General features: G+C 45.9%; 1 protein-coding gene across 5 annotated transcripts in view; it reads right to left on the bottom strand.

The window, feature by feature from the left end:
* PLCH1 (phospholipase C eta 1) overlaps window positions 1-23,343 on the bottom strand; it is a 76,615-nt gene extending 53,272 nt beyond the window's left edge. The window contains exons 1-2 of one of the 5 annotated variants that reach the window (XM_054074891.1): window positions 23,236-23,343; window positions 9,926-10,043 (exon numbers count right to left, since the gene is read on the bottom strand). In XM_054074891.1, coding sequence (XP_053930866.1) covers window positions 9,926-10,004 — 79 coding nt within the window. In that variant the 5' untranslated portion in view covers window positions 10,005-10,043; window positions 23,236-23,343. Of the gene's footprint in view, window positions 1-264; window positions 968-9,925; window positions 10,044-10,170; window positions 10,277-23,235 lie in introns of those variants that run through there. The other 4 variants (XM_054074886.1, XM_054074884.1, XM_054074885.1 and 1 more) reach the window with 4 other exon arrangements.
* Between the last annotated feature and the right edge of the window lie 3,724 nt (window positions 23,344-27,067).

The following is a 27,067-nucleotide window of genomic DNA, read 5'->3' as shown; positions in this document are numbered from 1 at the left end:
ATATCATATCCATAGCCAGCAATTCACACACAATCCACATGTTTTCACTGAAAAATGTGCTTTTAAGTCAATACAAAAACATCCAGTTTTCCTCTTAAATATTCAGGAATATATACATACACATTTCTTATACAAATACTGTCCACATAAATATTGCATGTCACTTACCAACCACAAGGATAAAGTTACATTATTTTTCCCTAAGCACTTCCAAAAATGTTATGAGCTCTTTCTACAGTAATTCCAAACTCAAAACATCCTTACCTTTTTCTGGACTTAAATTTTTATATACTTCAAAGTCTGCCATTAAATTTGTAACTCATACATTATTGGCAAGTAGAATGGAAATGCTCACTGCAGGAAAGCCTCGATTTAATCTGTATGTCTCCAGAGCTAAAACATTTGGAAAGCAATCCTTAGAAGGACAGAACATTGCCAGCACTCTTCTTTACGAGGAATGAAGAAATCTTCACAATCCATTACACGGAGAAAGGAAAGCACAAATCCAGAGACAACACTAGGCAACTTTCATCAAAACCAAAAAGCACAGCCCGAGAGGGAAGCTGGAAGCATCTGCTCTGTGCTGCTGCTGGGGGAACGCAGGAGCAGCGACTACTTTTGGTACGAGACGTGCATGCACAGCACGGCGATGAAGACGCTCCAGGCATTAAGAGTGCATAACGCCTGGGAAGAAGAGCTCAATAGGCAAGCGCAAGGAAATCCTGCTGGCAGCCAGGGAGGCTGGTCAGGAGCAGATTACCATACTTCGGTTAAAGAACGGGAGAGTGACGCAGGCTGAATGCAGAAGAGAAAAACCATCCTCACTCCAAAGTAACTCCCAGCATCTGCAGCCACAAGATTTTGCGAGGCAGAAGAGCAGCTCTGTGGACCCTGCTTCTCTTCCCCCGGGTTTTGTGCTCCCTCCTCCTGTCTCTGTCACTAACTGGAAGGGGAACAGCCATTCTGCAGAATCAGGCCAGTCGGAGCACAGAGCATGCAAATGGTTTAGTCTGCGCATCACTGAGCATTTGATTTCGTAAGAACAAGTAGTCCCCTGTGAGATGCTGAGCACTAACTCTCCCAGTAGCTATAAAAAATTACCATGCTACTGGCTAAACACTGTGCTTGGTTAATCCAACTCAACGCTATGGAAATCAGTAGGTTTATAGCCAGCGTGGAACAATGGGCAGAAACACTCAGACTTGCATTAATTGCACTTACTTATAATGGAGCCCAAGGGGACAGAGTGCTGGAAAGCTCAGCAAGAATAAAGTAGGCTCCATATATAATGCTTCACGTCTTTTGATTTATTGCATTTTCTAATTGTTTCACTATTCAGCTGGCTTTCACACAGCAACCTTCACATCAGCACACCAAAGAAACCCCAGCTGTATTCTCAAAGACTGTGACAGCAATAAAAGAGGACAGAATTTGTTTAGCACACGCTAGGAAGAAGTCACACAATAGACAGTGTGACTGGGAGGAGAAAAAAAAAAGACACCACAACATAGTTCTACATGCCTGCAGAACTTTAGTGAGGTGGGAGACAAAATACAAGTGGAGTTGACATGTTTTACTTACTGAAAAATCATTACTTATTAGCTGTTACTAACACAAATAGTGAGACTTCCCACTGCCACCGCACGTCACAACAGAACGCAGCACGCTATGATAGATGTTGACCATGTCTAGTAAACCATAAAATGAAACAACCCCCTAGCCCACTGTAGGATTGTTCTTGGCTGCACTTAAAAGTTTGTGCTTCTCATCACCTTTTCGGCTAAGGATGGCAGAGCATGACAGAAGTCACGCTCTGCAGAGAGCGGCATCACTCGATCTGCTATAACGAGGGAAACGGAACAGCTTCATCATTACCCCACCACTGGTTCACACCTCAGTTCACAGGATTTGTGGATGAAGTCATGACTCTGATGCCTCCAGACAGTTCTCGATACATTTACATCCAAACAAACTGATGTGTTATAGTTGCAATTCAACAACCACAAAAAATAAACTGTCATCATTCTACAGTTTAATTCTTGGTACATCAGATCACACTTGATAATGTGTTAAGTGCAAATTACTCCACATTCCTATCATTCTATTAATTATGACAGGAGCCATACACAAGCCTCTAACACCAAAGCAGCTCTGTAAGAAAGCTGGTACCATCATCAATACTTTCCTTATTAGTTTACCTTCCAAATGAAGTGCATTATAAAACCAGAAGTCTTAAATTTATCTTACAGCTTTAGAAATTAGAGCATGCTATATGGGTTAGCAAAAACATCCCAGCAAACTAATGAAGACCTCTATGTGATCCAGGAGACACATGCACGAAAATACTTGCAGGTTTATTCAACTTCCAAAAACATCACCTCACTGTGACAACTTTTCACTGACAGGCGAGGTTCTGCATCCAATCCCTGGCCCTGTCAGAGTCAAATCTGAAACAGGTGTGCCCTTGAAGACACACTATATCAGAGTTTGACTGTCTGCAGAAGTCGAAAAGCAACTACTTCACTTCATACCTCCGGACGCTGCAGCTACAGCTCATTTAAGCAGTGGCTGCCTGGCCCTCACAGCTTCTCCGTCTGCTTCGCTTCCACATACATCACCCGCTCCCAAGGAATCACAATCACGGGTGGTCTGCCAAGTCATAGCACGCAAAGCGCTAGCAAAGTCTCAGAGTTGATGGGGACGAGCAAGCTTTCTGAATATAAAATTGTTATTCCATTACCTGCATTTGATTAATAGCAATGATCACCCTAAGACAACAGCACATGTTTTCAAGAGGGACTACTGTTTCATAAGACTGCACAGTGCCAAGATGAGGTTTGGCAGGAAAGGTAACAGACTCGCTTGCATGCCTGGTTCTCCCACTTTTTCTGCCCTGTAAGCCCCTCCTTGAGAGACCTTTTTTAATGCCTTCCACAATTTCCAACTTTTAAATCTGGTTTCAAAAAATACATGAACCATCCTCCAAGCCTCATCTCACCGATAGCTTTTGACAATCTCTGCTACAAAAGCACTACAATTTATTCGGAATATGTCCATTCACTCAAAATCCACCTCCCCCAGGCTAATAATATTTTCCAGTTTTCTTAATTTTGCTGTTCAAAGAAATTTCTGTCATTGAACCACCGGAATTATTCCAAGAGAAGATAGCAAGTACCTCCAGGTAAAAAGCAGACAGTGTCAAAGTACTATCCCTGCCGTTTCATTAAAAAGGGGGATTTAAAGCTTTCTTGTAATATCTGCAAACCATAAATCTTCTCTTCTGGGCACAAAGTTACAGATACGTTTTAATTTAAAATACACTGTAGTTCAGCTCGCAGCTTCTGGCTGAGGCGAGGGGAGCGTGGCCTGTTTTGTGCCGAAATCAATGCCAGAGGGATGAAATGGCACTGGCTTGTCTTGGGTTAGAGTTGCCGAATCAACTCCGATATATTTTTAGCTCCTTGGAAGAAGAGAATATATTAAGCCTCTGCTCCCTGGGCAGTTCAAGTTTGCTGGGCTACAAAACCAGCTAAAAACTCCCTTGAAAAGCACAGCAAGATGCCTGTATGCCACGTCAATCTAAATCAGTAATTCCGAGGTAAAAATCCCTGCCTCTTGCTTCCTGCTATGGGTTGGACGGGGCACAGAGAGGCCAGGCAGCGCTGTACCACACGAGCTCACACAGAAGCCCCTACGAGGGCTCATATCTCACAAGGTTTAGATTACCCATCAGAGACACGACAGTACAACTCCTACTGCAAAAACATTTCTTTTCCACTAAAGAAGAATATGATTTGTCTAATTGTTTTGAAATTACAGCACCAGAAGGATGTTAACTTTCTGGCTCATCATTTTTTTCCTTCTTCACTGTCAAAATAGCTGGAAAATGGTACAAGACTAATTCAGCCAAGGAACAAGAAAAGCTGATTAGAGAACTTTTTCCTCTTACAGTAACTAGATAATGAAATAAGAAGATAACAACATCGTCATATTCATCATTCAAATTTAATCTTACACCTAAACTGTAATACAACCTCCTCATGACAAGTCAGCTAGCAATAATAAAACTTCCTATTAGCTGCACAAAAAACTTGCCATTTTTATCAAATTAAAGCTTTTATCAACTCTGCTGATTTGTCCTTAATTAAGACAGTTACTTGGGAAGGTGTCAAATATACAAAGAAGGAAGGGAAAAAAAACACTTGGCATTAGAACTCCAGGGTCTGATACACCCACACAAAACAAACCCCACACGTGAAACTCCTCCTTTCACCAAAGGATGCATCTAGTGATAGACAAGAGCTCTTACAGGCAATCACACATTCAATGAAGCACCAAAAGTTTCTTGAGGCAATTTCTTCAGGCATTTTAGGCACTTCTTTAATGTGCGTGAACATTAAATAAATAAATTCTTTACTGCACTTCTTGTATATACATTTTCAGTTACGTCTGGTTGTCTCAAGGCATGAATTGACGATATTTCACTACATAAGTGAGAGTACAAACCAAAATACAAATTACTGCACTATGTACTTGTCCTGCTTTCCAAAGTATGATTATAAAACTTAAATTGAAGCTATTAAGATGTAAGTCTGGATTCTGCAGTCTACATCTGGCATCTTTAGCGCTGTAGCCTGAAGCACAGGGGCTTGCATGAGGCTTCAGCAGTGTTAATTATAAAGCATTGCCCATCAGTAAACATCAAGCTTAACATCTACATGCAACTTGGCAAAGATTTAAGTATTGTTCCACCAAAACTCTTCTGATCCAATAACCAAAATAGACCATTTTACTGTATAAAAATTAGAACATAAGGCATTTAATGCTCGCATTCATTAGGCACCAAAGTTCATGATCACTGAAGCAAACAAACTCCTACAAGAACTTTGTCCAAAGGCTCAGCTTCTCAGATTGCAATGAATGGAAAAACACTGCGCTAACACCTGCCGTAAGCAACCTCTCGTGAAGCTGCCCAAACCTAGTTGTGTAACAGCGGTAGGTGTTCACCTCAGAAGTGGTGCGCAACCGCATCCACTACACGTGGGAAACCTTTGAGATGATCTCTCAAAATAAGCAATTGTCTTGGATTAAGTCTCCCTGTCCCCTCCTCAACTTAGGATGTATCCCAGTTGGCAATTTGGAAGAACCTTTTGAAGGATAAGCTGGATATTCCTGACAGAAAACACTAGGAGCAGATGCAGGAATCCAGATCAGCGGTCAGCAGTTTCACCTACAAGTTCACTGGTCACTGCACATTGTCCAACAGCAAAATAGTTACTGGAAAATACTGTTTGCTTAGTGCCAGCACGAGACAAATGTTGGAGTGGCCTATCTCAAAGTGCCATTGGAAGTAAATGGAAGTCTCGGTATCCACGGCAGCACTGTACCAAAGCTGCACTGCAGCAGTCCAGAACCTCCACATTGAAGTCTAGAATGAAGCTCTCATTCTTGCCACTTTCCTAGAGGCAGAAGAAAGTGTTATCGCCACAGAGTTCTCCATCCATTTCCTCAGTAAGACTTAAGAAACAGACACACAAAGCTACCAAAACACCTAACACGATTTAAGTATCCTCTACCTACCAGGCTTGGCCCGAGATTCAGAACCTGGTGTCAATGGTCTTTCGAAGGTGAGGTCATTGAGCAACCCAACCTACCCCATCCACTAGAGTCTGAATGTGGCAAGGGTGGGGAAAATATTCAACCAGAAGGTTTACACAAATCAATATAAACTTATGAGTTAATAACCACAGATGGTGAAACGCATGAGTGAATTAAAAAAAAAAAACCCTTCAGATGTAAAGTTAATAAGCGCAACAATCCAGATGCACCTTCTGGCCGGGGAAGTGCGTGTGCTTCTGACTGGCGGCTGCTGAGAGCTGCGCCACAGGAAGGGTGGTTGTTATTTTTTAACTCCCCCTTTATACTTTTAGCCCCAAACATCTATAGTAAAGTAGATGGATGTTTGGTCTAACAACAGAAACATTCCTACATTGTTACTGCCGGCAAACAAAAAAAAATACAATCCCCTTTTACAGCTCTGAACCCCCGAGAAAATAAAGAAGTCTTCTTCCAAGCCTAGAGCCATGATTTACTTTGTGTTTTGGCATTCTTTGCAACAGGAAGGAAAAGAAAGTAGGTTTGTCAAGTCCTCAAGGCTATTCCTAATTCTTTAATTGCTTATCTGCTGTGTTCTATGGAAACCGCTAAAATAGCTTAAACTCGGATCTGTCCATAGTTTGTTATTCTCTGAGTGCACGCACAGTGCTGTATCGCGCTGTTACTGAAGAAAACTGACATTTTTGCTTCTAGGCAGATAAGACTCCCTAGAGAACAAGACACGGCAGCAACCTCCTCTTCTGCAACCAAAAATCTGAGACATAAACAGACAAAAATGTTAATATCCTTCAAATGCACCTTTTCCTAATAAAATTATAAGTTTATGAGAAATCCTCAGGCAATTTTGATGAAGTTCAACATTACATGTATGACTATCCAGTCGTTACTCAAAGACAACCCATTAAAGCCCTGTGGAAAGGCACACAGTTGTGTATCAGCGTTTTTTCTTGCCTAACAACATGCAAGTGTCTCAAAGCATCTTTATAATGTGGTAGAGAGCAGCGTGATCCACATACAGCAGCATTTTCCAAGATGGAATGGAAAACACTGCCGTTTGTATTTCCTGTTCTCTGTACACAGGAATTGAATTGGGACCACTTCAACAGTTCTCCAGCCTTACATTCACATTAGTCAACATATTGCTCACTACTAATTACAACTTCATAGCAACAGCACAGATGCTTTGACAGTTTTTCTATAACTCACCAGTCTCCACCTCAACGTATGCTTATTTCTCCTCTGTCCGTCTACATACTCATCAAAAACTTTCAATTTGCTGTTGTGCCAACCCTCCCCATCAGTTCAAATAAGCCTTCTGCTTCCCTGAGCTTTCCCTTTGCAATGACTTGATAGCCAGCAGTCACATCCTCTCCCAAACTTTGATTTTCCAAGCTAAACAAAGCTGGCTCATGTCTTCTGCACTTCTGTAGTCCTTTTCTCTGCCTGTTCCCCAGCTCCCCTTGCCCAAATACTGCTGAGCAGGACTACATTAGGCTGGGTCTTGCTGCACTAACACCATCATATTCCACAACACTCAAAACCGCATCTGCCTCTAACTAAAGCATCACATGAGCAAGATGCTGTCCTCCTGTTGCCGTATCTCACGTGCTTTGTACTCCACCACCTCCTCGCTTGCCACTGATGGTCTCCCACAGCAGAAACATTTGCTGCTTGTCTTCCAGATGAGGTCCTTGGACACTCATGCAGCAGCCCCGTGCACCCCAACAGGCTATACGTGCAAAGCAGAAACACCCAAAGGAGCCTGCAGCACAAAGTTTCAAGTTCTTTTTCCCGAAAAACAAGATGTTTATACTCCTAATAAACACAGAGCTTCAGCATTCTCATTTATGCAGTCTACAGGAGTTTATTCCATTTATACATCTCAGCTGGAGGTAAGCAAATGGAATACATCTATTCAGGTTCTTAAAGCAGTGCGGGTCCCAGAAGGGTAAGAAGGAAACAAGAGATGAGTGCAATTGGGCCAAGTTCATAGCTTCTGTAGACATTTCCAGTCCTGAAGTCTCTAAGGAGAAAGACGTTCTTATGCTGTTTAAGAACACCAACTGATGCAGTGGGATATTTTTATGACTGGCTTGCTCCTGGGATGCAACAGCTCTTCCAGATTACAGGTTCAATTACCAATAATAAACATGACATAGTAACATGACATTCCAGACAAGCCTGATAAAACTGGATTGGTCCATTGCTCTGAACGGAAGAGAACAGCTTATAGTAATATATAAACAAAACTGAATTAACACGACCTCCTCCCAAGAGCAGTCAAGTTCCTCTTGACATAGGTCTAGAAAGAGGTGGAAAGGCCAGAATATAAAATTCGAAATTAAAAGAGAGAATTAATTACAATGGTGGAAATGCAATTTAAACTAAAAGATTATATTTCTGAGAGAACTTAAGAAGAAAAGATAATTGGCATGAGTAACTGATTATTGAGCCTGAGCAACTACTTTCAGAACTGCTGAGAATAAAGCAGCTATTTGCTAAATGTGTCGCAGCTTCTTTCTGTTTAACACTTACAGAATATTAGCATTCATAAATGTAGAACAATAAGCTAATCAACAGCTCTATGTTCTTGTTCCCTTAAGAGCCATGCTTTTAAATGTCAGAATATGAAACTATGATAGTAATGATTTAAACAAAATCAGGAAAATACTGCATAAACTGGAACAGACACTGGGCACATACAAGCCAAGCACTGAAATGTCAGCAAATCCCCAGGGGCTGGATCACAGCACCTTCCCTTCTAACAAGCCGTACTCTTCCCATGTAGGGTTCACATTAGATTTTCTTTCTTAATTTCCCAGTGGTGTAAAAATGTTTTAAACAAGTACAATTTCCTTATGTCTGCTGGAGAAAATAGTCTCAGATTGGAGAGTCTGGCATTTGCTCAGTCGTGCAAAGCCCAAAGTTCACTGCTCAGTCCCCCCTGAACTCTCTGCGAGAGACTAGGAGGATGGGTCAATCTCAACCACAAGGTTACCAACAGGAACAGAGGTGAGCACCGAGCTGCTCGGCCCCACTGCTCTCTGTCAGGACCTCCAGCATCAGAAGGCTCACCGACAAAAAGCAAAACCTTAAAAAGCTACGTTGACCATCTCCTCTTTATCAGCACAGTCCCATAGGAAATCAGCTTCTCTCAAGCATCAGGAGCAGTGTGCTAATTCTGGGGGACACGCACACATTTTCTTAGGTTATGCTGTTGGGAACTGCCACCTGTGCCACTGTCCAGAAGGGACTTCAGCTCCCTCCACATACCCAGAGCAGAAGAAACTGTCACTGTAGTGTTTTGCTTAGCTTAAAGAGACAAATGGGAAGCCCTGAAGGATTCTGTCAGGGAAAAGTAATTAATCCTGTCTGGTCATGAATGAAAGACAAATAAATCAAGCCATAGAATCTTTCCGGTCTAGGATTCCTGCTAATTATGTCTTCTACTTTAGATGATTAGCACTTTGCAGACTCATCACTTCGATAGCTGTCCACGGATTACTGGACTTTGTGCTAATGGATCATTATCCAGCCTTTGTGCTATTAGTAGGACAAAGACATAGTGCTGCTCTACTGTAAAACACCACCTCGAGTCACAGAGCGCGGATCAGACTTCTCGCTCACTTGATCTGGAATAGCAGAACCTCAAACGCGCATCCAGAAGGCAGCGGGTGCGGTTATACACTCATAGTAGAGAGCACACTGCTCTCTGGAGAGAAGTGCGATTAACAGCCATTTACCAAAACACTGCAAGAGTGCTCAAACTCAGCGAAGGAAGACCTGGGTGAAGACATCTGAGAGACAACTCTTTCCTTCCACAGTATCAGAGAGAACTCAGATGGAGTTACTCAGTAACCTTTATGGCAAGAGACTAAGATATGAGGGGTTGACATAGGACTGATTAGGGATTGCTAGGGATTGCTATTAGGCATCTATTTTGCACAAAATCCCAATCAATATTTGGAACTAAAGCTCTTCCTGATACTTTCAACTCCTCCTCACTAAGAGTTTAAGAGATGCACACCTGCAGATTTCACTGGAGCCGTTCTAGAAATATTTACATGGACCGTAGGGCCAGCCCATGAGACTACAATTAATCCATTTCACACCAAAATGCAATTACCATCCAAACTCAAAGCAACTCTGCCCCCTGCAACTATCCCTCTTCTCCAGGATTTAACTCTTTGGTTAGAGCTTGAGCCGTTTCCCTGCCTCTCAGTGGGTTCCTAAAAGAGGCGGTGGGGAGGAGGGGAGGGCTCTCTGCGCACCGGGTGGTCGCGGGGCAGCAGTCGCGGTTATAACTTACCATGAAATACACCATTGTCCACTAAGAAGTGCCTGCAGTATTGCAGACAGCCCTTCTTATCCAGACTCCAGAAACTCATGGTCAGACGATGTTCTGCTCACCATCAATGGCAGGGACTCTACAAAAGGAAAGAATATAGAAAATTATGAGTTCATTTACAAGATAGACACAGCTACTGCAAGCAATGTAAGAGCATTTCTTTGTGCCCTTTAGGTAAAATAGTTCCTTGGCTTCATACAACGCACTACAACAAACGTAGTCCTTCACTCTCCAAACATGTCCATCTCCAAGGATACACAGGCAAAGAAAGGTAGATCACTTGGACTGAGCCAGAGACGCTGTCAGCGATGCGTACAACTGGCAAGTTGCAGGCTGCTGAAGCCCACCCTCCGCGGCACTCGCTGCACTGGCAATGTCATTACAGCCAACCCCCACAGCCCCTGCAGGCTGCTCTGGGGCCACGGAGAGGATCAATTTAATCCATTTAATGATGTGTCCCATATTTAACAAACTACAGACACACCAGGCAACACCACAAAACTATAAATTCTCCCAAGTGAAGGTTACAAAAAAAATAAAATAAAATAAAATAAAGGTGAATCAAAGGTAATCCCCTCCTGATTTTGTGACCACAGAGTAGCATGATGTGGATGCAGGGCCACCTCAGCAGTGCCCCTCTGCCAACACACTCCTGCCCTTGGCAGACGCTCACCCGTGGGAGCTCAAGACAAACTCCTGGGTACAGGCAGTTCGAGCAGCTCCTTGGAGGAGGCACAGTTACACCTGCAAAACACGTGTCCTCCAGCCCCAAGGGATCCTGGCTTTGCACAGGATAAAGATGCTCTCAACTCAGAACATCAATGCGACCGCGTGCTGAAGCATGGGGTAAGCTTTACCATCTTTTCTGCTTCCCTCACCTCTGTTACACCCCCATCACACAGCTAATCACCAGTGGGATCAAACAGAACAAGTGGGAGCAATACCCTTCCTGGGAAAGGCCACCAGCTGAGGACACCCTCGAGCGCCAGGAAGCCTTGCTGGCTGCCTGAACCAAGCATCTTTATCAGCAAACAGAATCCCACACTGCTGCACAGGAGAAAGACAGGGATTCATCCCTGAACCACTGCACTCTTTTCAGAGGCAGATGGCAGAGAACTTCCCAGGAGAACACAGCAGCTGGGCAGTAACCCCTCCCTCCTTGCCTGCCAAGGCAGAGCCTCCCAGCACTGTCGCAGGATGAGTTTTGCCTCTAACAGCAGCAGAGACAAGCCCAGCACAGTATCCACGGGTAATTTGCTGCAGATGCTATCACCAATAAATGCTGGGAGTGGACGGCAGTCTTTTTGGACATGGGCCCTACAGCTCTGCTAGACCAAGCCCCCAACTGCCAATGTTTCTTGGATCTAGCCAATAATATTTCTAAACCAGTCAAAATGGAAATGCAGAGCAAGCCAGTGCAGAACAAAGCCAAGCCAAGTGAGGGGAGCGCGAGTGGCTGAAGCCAATCGCTGGCAATGAGGCGAGAAACAACCCCCCCTCAGCCCCGGGAGTGTTTCCATCCCAGCCACTCACTGTTCCACTGCTGCAATCTGGGACAATGGGAACAATCGGAACAATTATTTTCAGAGACCTAAACAGTAGAAGTTAACTCATTAATAAGCTGGTGGTTATAACTCAGGACAAGGCTGTATTTGTTTGAGTCATTTCATTCAACTTCCATTCAAAGAAATTCAGCCTTTTGTTTTGCAAGTTGGACCTTACAAAACCCCATCCCACCCAGCAGGACTTGCTATGCACGGTTGTGGTTACAGCCCAACAAACCAGCGTTTCATACTTCTTTGATATTTGCTGCTGGGGATAAAAAATAAAACAAAAAAAAATAATGGGCTCCTTGCTCTCCTGACATCAAATCTTTTCACTGGATCTTCTTTTTCCCTTTGCTGTTTTATCAAGTTCAAGACTCACATTTCAGCAACCCAGATGCCCCTTCCTGCTACAAACCCACTTTGGTCTCACATTTTATCTCACTCGCACCTTCACTCTGGACAACCCAGCTGCTTTCTCGCCTACACATGGCAGGAACAACGTCAACTGTCTTTATACAAGCAAACCACTAGCAGGATGTAAGGACACTGCTGTTCAAGCCTCCTCATAAAATGACCTCCAGGGGGGACCTCATAAGGGCGAGTAAATGCTGTAAATGCCAGACCGCAGTTCTGCTGAGGAATGCACATCTATTTTGCTCAATTGCTTTCAAAACGAAAAGGAAAACAAGGAAAACCTTAAATCATAACCAGCAGGACTGATTCTCAATGGCTAGTTTAGCTCCACTAGTTTCCTGGGGCACACAACTGTATTCAGCTGTAAGAGAAAAGAAGAACCTGAAGAACTTTTCCCCTTCCCCATACATTGGTGCAATAAATGCTGCCTTCTGCAGAGAAAGTGAAGGTGAAGCAGCTGATGATGAAGAGCTCAGATATACACGCCATTCCTGGTCCACCTGGAAACAACCCCAGCCCCATCTACTGCAGTCCCCTGCAACACGCAGACCTCTTCTCTCGCACCATCATCCCTACCACTTCTGTCAGTCCCTAGGTACCTCTCGATTGACTCAACTCACAAACCCAGGAAAAAAGCAGGCTGTTCCTGGAGGGCTAGAAAGCAGAATGAGCTCAGAGAAGGTTTAACAACATTGGCACCATCAAGGGTTAGATGTATCTGCAACCTGGAGGCAAGGTAGAGAGGAGCCGGCTTCCTCCTCTCCTGCCAGCAAGCTGTTGGATCAGATGGGCTCTCACAGACACCTCAGCCAGGGCTGCTTTAGCCTGGAAAGCAGCAAGGTTTTCTTCAGCTAGCATGAGGCTGAAACCAACAACTTGGTGAAAAAGCATAAAGTAATGTTTATTTCCACTGCTGATTAGTGCACGTTTTAAAGACTGATCGGTAAACGCTAATCTGGTATCTACAACATTTCTGAGGAGGCCGTTCAGCTGCAGATGTGGGATTTGCCTCTCCATTGTTGCCTCTGTAGAGAGAGGACACGGTCTGAATGACCCACTGCAGGTGAAAGCCAAAACCACCTGTTGCTGTTTCGCTCTGTCTTAAAACCATCTCAGTCACCATTACACCATGTGTTTGGGTACGGCTCAGGTAGTGTTTACACTAAAGGCACATTTCATTAAGGTTTGGAATGCTAAGCAGTAAATACCCATTACCTGTGCCAGACTTCATCTTCTACATTTCTTGGACTTTTGCCCTTGCCCAGCCATGACCTGTCATCATAGCTTGCTATAACTGGGGCCACTCTTCTAGCAGGAGCAAGGTGGAGGCTGTTGGCCACTTTAAATGTGCACAAATAATTCTACCATCACGGCCAGCCAGGACGTTTGCTTTAGGCTGTAAAAAAAAAAAAATACGAGTGCACCATGTTTTAATTAAGAAAAATCTACCAAATCTTCATCACTAGGAATTTACACAAAATAAAAAGACATCTTATCTCCTGCTCAGCTCCCACACAGAACTCGTGTCACAGGGAAGATTTCAGGAGAAAACCTTGTTATTGATGTATATACACAGGCAGCGCCTCTGAAAGAAACCCTTGGGCCCCCTCCCTTCCATGGCTCATGCTGATACAATACTCCTTTGTTCTCACACAAGGGTTCTCTGCACCACCACAGTGGCCCCTTGGAACAAAAGTTCTTGCTGTCACTTCAGGGATGAAGGCGGAATCCCAAAGCGGCAGCATCAGCTGACACAAACATCCGGAAAGAAACCCTTCGTAAGAAACACCAGCAGTTATTTGAATGACCCTCAAAGTTATTTGCTTTCTCTGTTACAGAGCTCAGGGAGAGCCCCGTTGGCATGATGCCTCACTGTACTGTACCAAGGAAAGCAAACAGAAAGCCAGCCGACCACACCCTCTGGGCCAAATACCATCATTCCAAATGACCGGACATAAGGAGGAATTTCTTCACCATGAGGGTGGGGAGGCCCTGGCCCAGGTTGCCCAGGGAAGCTGTGGCTGCCCCATCCCTGGAGGGGTTCCAGGCCAGGCTGGATGGGCCTTGGGCAGCCTGAGCCCATGGGTGTCCTTGCCATCACAGAGGGTGGAACTGGATGGGCTTTAAGGGCCCTTCCAACCCAAACTATTCTATGATTCTATGTTGCACAGGCTATACTTGCATAACTTATTTCATAGATGTAGACTAGGCTATACAAGTAAAAAGTGCCACTAAGCATATAATTATGTTTAAAGAGAGAGGAACTGTACCACCAAAACTACTTTGGTAAAGTTACTGAAATCCTGAACAGATATAAATCTGAGTCCACAACTGCTTTGTGTGGTTATTTGATAAAGCAACCAATTCAGAAAGAGAACTGGAACCACTCCTATGTCTTCCATTCTGCAGGTTTCTCAGCTTTCATGACAAGCACAATTCCTGCAGGGTCAGCCCTGAGCCTGGCACCTTCATCCCAAAAGGTAAAGCAATCGGTGCTTTGCTTTCCAAGCGTTATTACTCCAGGGCGTCAAGAATTCATCTGCTTTATATCTGGATAAAGTGTACTAACATGTAAGCTGAGCAAGGGAGTCCATTATGTGGTCTGCAAAACCACAGGAACCTGAAGGAACTGTTATCTCCTATTTTAACTGATTAATTCCCATTAGAAGTATCAGCTGTTTTATTTGAGTACTTTGAGTAGTGTTCTACTGGAGATGTCCCTTCAGAGAAGAGGGCCTTGGTAAGTTCTACTGCACTGTACTTTACAAAAGAGTTACTAATGGAAATGGTTTTGCTGAAAGCAATTTGTTGCAAAATAATAAGCTAAGCTTTTGTATGCATGTGTGTATGTTGACACATATGTGTAGAGGCAGATGGATGAGATGAAGAAGCACGATTTTTTGTTGTTGTTCTCAACAAGTGGGCAAAAACCTCACAAGGGAAATTGTTATATGCATGTTTTATGAAATTACTTGATTCTAAAAGCTGTAGAGATGAATGTATAAGATACTTCTGGACTTAGCAGAGGATGCACTACGTTGTGCTTAGGTTGTGACAGATGCTGCTTATTACAAGAGGCTTAGCAGCGAGAACACAACACCCACATGCCCGGCCTCAGAGTATCCTGCAGTTTCCCCTCCTGCACAGAAAACCCAAAAGCTTTAGCGAGTTGGGTGGAGAAGCAGGACTATCAAAAATGTATTCCACCAGGAGCTGGAGAGTGAGCAGCACCTGAGCAACACATGTTCTCAGCTCAGGGCGACTGTTATGATTAGCACTGAACTAGTTTAGAAAGTAGCAGTATAATCTAAACATTTACCTGCACTATTTAACCTGAACACCTTGCAGGTCCTGAATGTGAAGAGTGCATTAAGCCCACATCCATTTAGCACCAGACAACTCTGAGTCTCTGGGCAGCTCTCAGACAGATTAATGGGTAGTTCAGTGAGCAGTAACAGGGTGGAGATGGCTAATCTCACCTTTTCTCAAATACTCCCTCCCCTTCTTGTTTCTGAAGCACTTCAACAGATAACATTATTAAGTCGATCAGATACTGTGAATGGTACCTGCTAACAGGACAGATACTGCAGTTCATTCCTACTTCCCTCTGGTCAATCAACAGCTCCAGTTTCAGAGTTCCTCCAGTGAACACATTTTGAGAGCTTGATTATAAAAAATTTATTCCTTTCCTCAGCACAAAGTGGTGTATGGTAAAATAACCAAAATGAAAAGTTTTAGTGAAGCTAAAGGCAGGCATGTGTGCCTGACCATTCTGCCTCCAACAGAAAAGAAAGTCCAGGAAACACTGAATATTCAGAGGCTCTAGATCTTGGAAGCTTGCATCTATATCAGATCCCTGTTAAAAATCAATTTTACAGTGAAAAAATAGTTCAGAGATGCTGAAAGTGACAGAAGAAAAGTAGAATAAAAAAAAAAAAAGACAAAGGTTAGAAATGAGAAGAGCAATAAGGAGTCAAGAAAAGGGCACGTTAAGTGTATGAGTGGAAATAATACCATATTAGCTCCAGAGAGCACTCTTATAAGCATTAGAGACATCCACATAGAAGGGCGGAGAGACCATCTGGTTGGCACTAAGTAGCAGGAATACACTGTCCAGAGAGAAACACTGCTCTTTAATCCAGCAGCTGTGACTGGGGGGGGGTACCCAGAATCTCTGCTGACTGCCATCACGTGCACCCAGTAAGATTCCAGTTATTGCAAACAGAAAAAACAAACAGCAAATCACAGTACAAATACTACTTTGAACTTGCTTTGGAGAATATTGAGGTAGTATTCAAAACCAAAGGAAGTTTGCTTCACACCAGATCTACACATATTACTAGAAGAGGGGTAGGTTAACCGATTGACCTTAGCTTTGAGAGGGAGGCAAAAGATTTGCTTGCACACCTCAAGAACAGAACGAGGGCTGCCTAGATGGGATCACTGGTCTTTCTGTACCACCCCTTATTCCTATAAAGATACATTCCTGATCAAGCTGTGCATCACTTCGGAGGGTGCCACCAGCACTCAGCACCCTGGCAAACACTGCAGTGGAAATAAGAGAACTGCTCTCGGCAGTCCAACAGCTCAGCCCTTTGTTATACTAATAATATGAAATAACACACACTGAAGAGAGGGAGTGAAGTCATTTGCAACTGTGTTTACACCGCAACACGCAACCAGGAAAATGTATGCTCTGACCGACTTTCTTTCCCAGGCACATGTTGAAATACGCTGCAGGATTCCTCCTTGGTGAGCATGACAGTAGCCATCAACAGGAACTTCTTTCCAGGCTCTATACATTACAAAAAGAGCTGCTGTTCCCAGTTCATGTTTTCACTTTCTAAAGAAAGTATCAACAAATCTGCTGGTGGAACAGCCTTCAAGCGTTCAGAGACCACCTGCCGCCCAACATGGGCTGTATTTCTTTCAACACTATCCACAGAACAAAGTAGCCATCAGATGAAAAGCTTAGCCATAGTTAGACCTGAAAACCAAATCTGAAGAGCTTATAAAATCCCAATATGACAATATTTCATAAGGCCCCCACCCATCTGCAGTCTTGGGCTTCTTATTTTGCTAAGCCACTAACAGTCGCCCAGATATTGCTAAGCATTTAAGCTGGTCTGAATTCACACAGATTTAGACTTAACTGACATACAAACCCAGGCTCTAAGATCCAAACATCTCAGGTTCATCATCTGTGATGATGATTCAACATCATCTGTGCAAATCTCCACTTAAATCGGCATCAAATATCTGCATTCACTCAAAATAAGTTGCATAAACATTGCTAAAGTTATAGATAAAGGAGCCACGCAGAATAGGCAAGACAGAACCAGGGGAGATGGCCTCAAGATGTGCCAGGGGAGATTTAGGTTAGACATTAGAAGGAATTTCTTTGCTGAAAGGGCTGTCAAGCATCGGAAGAGGCTGCCCAGGGAGGTGGTCGAGTCACCATCCCTGGAGGTGTTTAAAAGACAAGCAGATGTACTGTGGGACATGGTCCGGTGGCAGACTCGGGAAGGCTGGACCCAACGATCTTAAAAGGTCTTTTCCAACCAAAACCATTCTGTGATTCTGGGTTAGCTGTACCCAATGGAAGCTCCAGGCTGCTGATACAGATAAATTTTTGCTCAGAAACTAGTGTCACTCAAAAAAGTTTCACCTATGTACAGCATAAACTATTTCATAAATGTATGGATGCTTCTCAGAATTTAAAGTATCTTCTTATATAAACAAAAAGCGTTAAGAAGTACCCCCAAGGATACACTTCCTTTCCAACAGCCAGTATTTATCCATAAATATCTCCAGCATCAAAAACATATTATTGCTAATACTTGGCAATAGAAAAGAAAAATATCTGCTCCTCTTCTCATTTCTCCAGGAATTGGTCTGGAGGATAAAATAAATGGTTTGTTTGGTTTGTTTTTCTGCCAGATCAGCTCCCTGATCTCCTATGCCATGAGGCCACAGACCAGCTGTGCTGGCACAGCAGCGCTGGCAGGAAAGGTGTCAGGGGCTGCCAGCCAGCATGATGGCAAAGAAAAATTTCCTGTGGATTTTACTGGGAGCAACTGGAAACTCTTAGAAATCAGAGTTGACTATTCAAGGGGAAAAGGTCATGAGAGAGTTTGGATTTGGGATACAGATGTTGCACTCCATACCCTTCAGACAGATGAGGTTTCCTAAAAACGCAGATTTTTAGTTCATTTTTCACCCTGGAATTTTGGCCATTGCCCCATTAGAGCATTAAACACTAATCTCAGTCTGACATCGTTCACCAGACAAAGACAGGCTCTGATGTCAGTTTGCTCAAGCGTTTGAAAAAGCTGCTTCTAAATATTTGTTCATTTTACAGCAACTAACAGCCTACATCAGCAAGCCAGAAACAGCATCAGCATCACTGCCATTGCCTCTGCCACAGCAGAGCTCAGCTCTCTTCACTGTGCCATGAGTTGGTCACTTGTCCCAGTACCAGCACCGCTGAGGACACCTGGAAACTGCCCCCAGCTTCACCAAACCAGTGCCAAGGTCTCCCCAGAAGGCACTGGCCTTCTGTGAGGTTCGACCTTGGATTACACTGGAGGGCTAATGCCTACAATTTGCTCCACAAGTGAGACTTTCCAGGCAAGGAGCCCGTGGATCGCACAGCACCATCCGCAGCATCTGGCCGAGAAGTTACCCAGCACCCATCCCTCCCCCCGTTAGCCCACCCAGGGCAGGCAAGAGACCGTTAGGCTGCGTAAGGGACAACTTTCTGATCTGTCCTGCCTGTGGCTAATAAACAGCAAATCTTAATCTTCCCCTGGCTGTTAATACTGATGGAGCTTTCGTTTCAAGTCATTTCTCTGCTCTTTCTGGGACCTCAGGAAAAGCATGTGTCAGCACAACTTGCTGCTGAGGAAAGCATTAGAAAGGATTTGAACTGACTCCCCATGGCAACCGACCCTGAAAAGGAATTAGCATTTGCTCCCCATTCCTCATGAAGCCTAAATGGAATTTGGTTTTCTCCTGTTTAAGGAATTGTTTCCATGTTGCTGCCTCTACTGCTCAGCGAGCACCGCTTCGGAAGACCTCTACCTTACACACTCTGTCACTTACACACAGTCATCCCACTCTGTTCCTTGTATTGGGCAACACTGCCGTGTCGATAGCTGTAACGGCCATTGCTGAACTTACAGCTATTGCTACAACCTATGAAACCCTGGATGTTACTCAGCTGTAGCATAGGATAATTCAAAGCACGTGATAAAATATCAAGATAAAAATAAGATGCCTGGAAAGGACTTGTGCCAACACAGCGAGCCATGTGCATGGATGATCTGCATCTTGTATGATGTATGGCTACTTGTGGATCGACATGTGGTCCCCCGATGAGTGGGCAATTCATAGAAGAACAGCCTTCATGTACGTCATCGTACATCAAACACATACACAGTTTGAGTATGTGATGCAGTTGGTAATTGCCAATATTCTTCCTTTTTTTTTGTGGGGACACTACCAAGTTCACTGCCAATCGTGCACACCTGCTGCTGGAACTAAAAGCAAGCAAAGGATATGGGAAACACATAGATACAAGATGTGATGCCCACCTTAAGCCCACAGTTACAGTCGATAGATCCCATACTCTATCTCAGTGACACACTTGGTCATGCTCAGGACGCCTGGATACACAAACTTTATATCAGGTCCAACAAGCGAAGCCTGTAACAGAGCATGGACTGCTTTACGCTCCAGCTTGCCTCCACTTAAAGGATCTCGCAAGCACCCTTGACTTATTTCAAGTTGATGTCACATGAACACTTCTTGCTGAGAATTATGCGCTGCTTTAACATACGTGGCCAAGCGCCCACGAAGCAGTTTTACATTGTTCAGCCGTGGATCCCGGCCTCCAAGGAGCACACGTTGCATCCCCAGCATCACGAGCCTGGCTTTTTCTAGCACTGCAACAGGCATCTGGTTCCAAATTGCTGTCAGCAGCTCTGCCTGCCTCTCCCTTCTCCTCTGTACTCTCCCGAGAGCCTTACTAAGTGCCTCTCTGCAGCAGTGGATATTTCCTCACCTTCTGGATCTCCCAGCCTGCCTTTCTATCTCTCAAATACATGCTCCACATCATCCTCTGCTTCCCAGGTGTAACTACATTGTGCTCCTGTAATGCCAGATGACCGGCGAAAGGCTCCGTAAACAGAGGGCAAGCTCAGATCTCTGGGGTAATGTCAACGCTCTCAGTGTCCATGGAGACTGGAACAAGAAAGCCACCTTTGTAACAGAAAACAATTCCAGTTTCCTACAATAAACAAGAAAGGGGGGGGGAAACCCACACCAAACAAAAAGAGAGCACACAACCCTCGCTCCTGGGCAGTAGATCAGCCTGCACTAATCAACCAACAGCACACCAATGGAAGCACCTTCCACTTATGAACTTGGAAGCGGAGACAGATTTATCCCTAGCGCAGTGGTTCAAAGCAATTAATCCCTGGTGCGTTGCTCAGCCCTGCTCCGCTGCCCCGGAGGAACCACGCTTTGCTGGTTAGTGACTTTAACACCCAGCCAGTAAAACAGCCGTGATGATGGCTCAGAACACGCTCTGCATCCTGCTACGCCCAGAGGAAACACTTTAATAATACGTTCATAAAGCACCTTCACTTCAATGCATTCAAGTACATCTGAAGCACTAACAAAAGGAGTTTCCTAAGACCCCAGAAGGCAGTTGTGCTCAGCAGTTTCACCTCTGCAGACACAGGCAGGTAAAACTACCCTGTTGAAAACAAGGCAGGTGTCTACCAGACCTGGAAATAGACCTTTGCTCTCAGGATTTGCAGTGTTTGTGATATATTCTAACATTCAGACTTCTTCAAGCTTATTAAAAAACCCAAAATAAACAAACATAAAAATCAAAACAAAAAGAATAATCCACACCACAATGCCCTGCATAGCCATGGCCACAGCTTTGCCATCCAAGTTATCAATTTAAATCAAATTGGATCTTGGGCAACACCTTGAAAAAAGGAAAACTTTATTCAGATTTCATTAAAGGAAAACCATTCTGTTTACAGAAAGGTTACTTTATAGAGCCAGCAGAAATACACAGCTGCAGCGCTAAAGCCTTCCCCAGAAATAAGAGGAAGCTAAATACTAAATCGCAGACTAATTTTCGTTCTGTGATTTGATGTTTATCATAAAATTATTGTACCGGCATGGGTATTTCTTGACAGTGTTTTAAATTACAGATCAACTCACGCAAAACTGGGATCTGTTAATAGCAGGTGGCCTCTCCTTTGCTTTTATGGAGCGAAAATTTTCTTCCTTACAAGTACTGGTGATTTTGATCAAAGTCATCACGGGACACCCGCCTCAAAGGGTGAAAGGACAGAAGCATTAAATCAATTCCCTAGGCAACCTCCCAAGCTGAGCCAGTATTGTTAAAATAATGAGTTGTGCACCACTGGATCCAAAACCACCAGCTGATCCCCATTTTTATAGACAATGGGAAGCATAAAACCAGAAAGCGTCTGCAACTGGTCAGATCATTTTTCACAAATCACGCACCTTTGACTGATAAAATATAACATTTTTTCTGTAAAAGCCTACTGGCATTTTTTAAACCTAGGAAAAAAAAATCATCCTTCAAAGTTGAACAAAGAAAAGTGTTCTCAAACTTATTCTAGGGAGCAAATGTTTAAATGAAAATGAAGATTTTTAACAGCATGCACACATTCCGCTGCCTCTCACCTCCAAAAAAGTCTACATATTCTTTCCACATATCACATAATCTTTAACTTGGGTGTCTTATTGCAGGGCTGAATCCTGTCTGTATTTTCAGTAATGTTACATGCAGGTATTCTTCCATATTTCAGAAGAACAGACACCCAAAGTTTTCTTTCTCTTCCTCCAAGTTGTGTAACATACCCGCCAGGAGACACAAGGACAAGTAAATCAGGAGAGTCCACCGAAAACAGGCAAACCTTGTGCTTTGTAACTTAGGAGTCTTTAAACAAAGAGCCTATGACTGGTTCATCAGATAAGGCTTATATCTTTCTCCCTGGTATTTAATAACACTTCTAAAAACACTTTTCAGCCAGCTGGAGTTGAAGTTCCCAGAATCATACAGTTGCTCAATTACAGCAAAACATAGATGGACTATAACTCTCAGCTCACTGTACTTTCTTTTTTTTTCATGAAGAACAGTTTATGGAGTAGATTATCAGCCCTCAAAGAAGGTAGTTTCGGAAGGAGTCAATCCAGCAAGAGGCTTGGCTTTTCTCCCAGGTATTGCAGCATCTCACGGGGTCAGGACCAGGCTCTATAAGGTTTCTTGGGTGAATTCCTCTGCTCCTGGCACTCGGGTCAAGATTTTATGCTAAAACTCGTTTAACATGGTCTAACCTAAGCCAAAGGCACACCAAGGGGCTGCAGTTCTCTGGTTTCAGCTCATCACCGACTCAGCTTCACAGCAGAACCTGTGAGGTTTTACCCTTAAGAGAGGGGGGCAAAGAGCCCCAGGAGAGGGCTGGGAGCTCATCGGGCACGATTCCTTATAGCCTTATAGGTGACCCCGGGAAGAGCCCCGGGTACCGGCTCTTCCAGCGGGGAGCACGCGATGCTCCCGAGCACCTCGAGGGCACCGCATCCCACCGCATCCCACCGCCCGCAACGCCCTTTTACCCGGACGCACCGAAAAAGCGACACTTTGTAAACCCTCATCGCGACTCCGGGCTGCAAACACCGAGAACACCAGGCGATAAATCCCAGAACCAAAGCCCCGGGGAGGCTCCCGGAGGGGCGGCGGCGCTGCAGGCAGAGACCGATGGGACCGGGGGGCTCGGGGCTGGTCCTGCCCGCACGCACGGGGACCGGGAGCTCGGAGCCGGTCCGGGTCCCGTTCACACTCACGGGTCGGGGGGCTCGGAGCCTCTCTCGCTCGCACTGACGGAGACCGGGGGCTCGGAGGTCGTTCTGCCCGCACTCCGCGCACCGGAGGGCTCGGAGCCTGCAGCCCGGCCCGGTCTCTCTCTCACTCACAGGGACCGGGAGCTCGGGGGCTCGAAGCCCCCTTCGCTCGCACTCACGGAGACCGGGGATCTCAGAGCCTGCAGCCCGGAGCGGATCCCGGTCCCGTTCACACTCAAAGGTCGGGGACTCGGAGCCCCTCGCCCAGGGCTGGTTCTGCTTGCACGCACGGGTCAGGAGCTCGGAACCGCCCGCCCGGAGCCGGTCCCGCTTGCACTCACGGACCGCGGGCTCGGAGCCTCCCGGTCCCGCACTCACTCTCGAGAGCTCAGCGCACCCTCCCGCTCCCGCACTCACCCGGGGGCTCAGCGCACCCTCCCGGCCCCGCACTCACTCCCGGGAGCTCAGCGCACGCTCTCGACCCCGCTCGCAGCCCGGCGCCGCCGCTCCCCTCACCGCAGGACACCGACCCCTCTCCGTCCCTCGCCGCCCTCTGCTCTCCCGTTCAAACGCCCGGCGCTGCCGCCCGGCCCGGCCCCGCCCACCGCCTCGGGGAATAGAGAAAACCAGGAGCGGTGTGGATACGGAGCAGAGCGCTCTCCCGCTCCCCGGCGCTGCAGCCGCGGAGGTTGGAGCCGGAAATCCAGCCCGGGTGTTGCGGCGGCCCCGCGCCCGTTCCCATTCAACCTGCTCCATTGTGTGCTCGCGGGGCCTTGCGGAGCCCCGGGCGGGGCGGGGGGTGCGGGGACCGCGCTGCGACCGCGGGGACGGAGGGACCGTGGAGACGGGGCGGCCTCGCAGCTCAGGGCGCCGGGAACGGCGCAACAGGCACAGCCAGCACAGCACCTGCCCTGCCCTTCGCCTGCCTCGCAGCCTGTCCTTCCCTTGTCTTCCTCACTGCCCTTTGTCTTCCTCACCATAAGAAGGAGATGGAGCTGTTGGAACGGGTCCAGAGGAGGCTCCAAGGATGATCCGAGGGCTGGAGGATAGGCTGAGAGTTGGGGTTGTTCAGCCTGGAGAGGAGAGGGCTTCCAGGAGATCTTATAGCGACCGTCCAGTACCCGAACGGGCTCCAAGAAAGCTGGAGAGGGGCTGTGCACAAAGGCGTGTGGGGACAGGACGAGGGGCAATGGGTATAAACTGGAGAGGGGCAGATTTAGACTGGGCATAAGGAGGAATTTCTTCACCATGAGGTTGGTGAGGCCCTGGCCCAGGTTGCCCAGGGAAGCTGTGGCTGCCCCATCCCTGGAGGGGTTCAAGGCCAGGTTGGATGGGCCTTGGGCAGCCTGAGCCAGTGGGAGGTGTCCCTGCCCGTGGCAGGGGGTGGAACTGGATGGGCTGTAAGGTGCCCTTCAAACCCAAACTATTCTATGATTCCTTACAGCACTCCACCTGTCTTACAGCCCTTCATCCCCCTCATAGCCCATCCTCTCAGCCCCCCAGCCCTTCACCTGCCTTGCTGATCTTCATCTTCATTGCTGCCCTTTTCCTGCTTTGCCACCCTTAGTCTTCATCACAGTCCTTCACCTGCCTCACTGCCCTTCATCTTCCTCAGAGCCCTTCTCCTGCCTCGCTACCCTTCATCTTCATCACAGCCCTTCGCCTGCCTCCCAGCCTGTCCTTTCCTGCCTCACAACTCTTCACCTGTCTTCCAGCCCTTGTCTTCCTCACTGCTTTGTACAGCCCATCCTTTCCTTCCACACCGCCCATCCTTCATTTTCCTCACAGCCCTTACCTTCCTCCCCTTCCTCTCAGTCCTTTGACTGCCTCATCCCTTCATCTTCATTACTGCCCTTCGCCTGCCTCATAGCCCTTGCCTTCCTCACTGCCCATCCTTCATCATCTTCACAGCCCTGCCCTTCCTCACTGTCAATCTTTCCCTTGTCTTCTGCACTGCCCTTTGCTGTCCTTGCAGCCCTTCCCTTCCTAACAGACCATCCTTCCCTTCCTCACTGCCCTTCATCTTCCTCACAGCCCTTTGTTGTCCTTATAGCCCTTCCTTTGCCTTCCTCACAGACCTCCATCCTTCTCACAGCCCGTTCTTCCCTTCTTCATAGCCCCTTGCCTTCCTCACAGCCCCGCCGAGAGCATTCAGGGACCTTTCCCCAAGCAGGCTGGGATCCCTTGCAGGAGGGGAAAGAAATCATCGCATCAGATTGACTTTTTTTGTCTTTTAAATATCTTCCATGAACTCCAAGGGCCGTTCACCTGCACCGACCAAGAGGAGCTAACAGCAGGGAAGTGCTCACTGGTTCTGGCACAGCTCTGATCTCCCTCATGTACAGTGTCCGACAGCCACCGGGATTCCTGGTGTGAGGAACGTGCCTCTCTGCTGAGGAGATTAAGCCTAGAACTCTGTGTTCAAAATGATACCTTTATACCTGATAGTCCCATGGGTGACTGAGGAGAGTTTTGTACCAGGTGTGAGCTCCAACAGACCGGGAAAAGAGCAGGAGTGTTGCAATGGACGGGAGTCTTGACCCAATGGCAGTGCTGTCCCTGGGACCACGGCAGGAGAACCCCCAGAGCCCACTGCTTGCTCCGCGTGCCCAGCCAAGCGGCTTTGTCAGTCTGTCAGGAAAGAGTGCTGGCAGCACCCTGCCCACTGCCCTTGAGTGGGCTCCCGGGAAGGATGGTTGTGTTTATCCCAACCATTTGCCTGACATACCATATTGGCAATAAAAAGCTTGTGCAATGCTGAAGGCATTTTACTTAGTGGGCCATTTGGAGGCTTCTCCTTTCACTCCTGATGATCTCTTTAAGATATTGTATTTCACAGAGCATATTCAGAATTTGCAGGGGCAAAGGTGCAAGAGCTAAACAGTTTAATTCTTGTCCTATTCCTCATCACACAAGAACAGCACCCTCTACTTGGAAATACTATGACATGTGTTGCTGCTGTAGCTATAGGAATGGGATGGCGCTCCTCCAAGGCAGCGTGGGCTGGTTTTATACAATGGAGAAGAGTGCTGCTTCTCCCCCCGCCTCCCCATCCATTCTTTACCTCAGTTCTGCAGAACTATTTGTTTCTGCTCCTGTCACTGCGTTTTCAACAGACGGGCCTCCCATGGAGAGAAGACCTGCAACCTCTCAAGCCTCACACAGATGGAAAGCACAGCTTTGAACTGAGTTGTGCATTTTTTGAGGGAAAGGGGGGGGTTTGTTTTTCTTGTTTAAAGAGATAAGCCCTGGATGATAAGGAAAGCATCATTAACAATTACAAGAGTTGACTCTCCTGAAGTCATTTGTCACTCTAATCCCAAATCCCGCTCTGCTGGGTTACTCTCTGTGAAAGAAGCAATGTCCGTTACAGCACTGACCCTGTACAAGAAGCTGCTTCCCTGGGTCTGTATTCCAACCAAGAAATGTACTAAGAGCGCATCACCGAAACTAATTGTCTTGTGCAACTAACAGGAAAAGAGGTCAGAGGCTTGAATTCAATGATTTGGATATCCCTTTCCGTAGTTCTTTCTGAAATCATAGAATCATGGGAAAAGACCATTGAGATCATGAAGTCCAGCCATACCTGTCCATTACTAAATCATATCCCTAAGCACTTCATCCACCTGTCTTTTAAACATCTCCAGGGATGGGAACTCAACCACCTCCCTGGGCAGCCTTTTCCAGTGAAAATCGATTTCTGCCAGACTGCCTTGCTGCCATCAATACAGGGTAGCAAAAGTCAGAAGTTCATTTCAGACCAAGAGGAGGCTTCTGTGACAGAAGCAAAAAGCAGCTGTATTGCCACGTTTAAAAATCCTTCACGAGCCACAACCTCATGGAAAGGATACAGCAATTTGCTATAATTTAGAAAAATCTCTAGGGCTTCTCTGAACTTTATCAAGGATAAAAAGAGCTAAGAGGCAGGACTAGGGGAACAAACTCAGCTCACGTTTACCCACACCTCACCTCTGTTTACTAGAAATGCAGCGTGCGGTTTCCCAAGGTTTTTCTTTCAGCTTTGCAGTGGATTTTTGTGATAAGCCCTCCTATAACTCTTACAATGCAGAAGTGCAAAGTCCAGGTAGAATTATATTTAGTTATTACAGAAAGAAAACCATCGTAACTGTGCAATCACGCCCAGTTTGGAAAAGCTCTTTCTACTTTAACCAGATATAGGAACAGGAACACCTATAATTGCCCATGAGAAATGGATGGTGGCTGAGACTGAATCTGTGGTTTGGGCTCA

The sequence above is a fragment of the Cuculus canorus genome, chromosome 9, assembly GCF_017976375.1.
Source record: "Cuculus canorus isolate bCucCan1 chromosome 9, bCucCan1.pri, whole genome shotgun sequence".
Classification (NCBI taxonomy): domain Eukaryota; kingdom Metazoa; phylum Chordata; class Aves; order Cuculiformes; family Cuculidae; genus Cuculus; species Cuculus canorus.
This window is presented reverse-complemented; position numbering and strand designations above follow the sequence as displayed.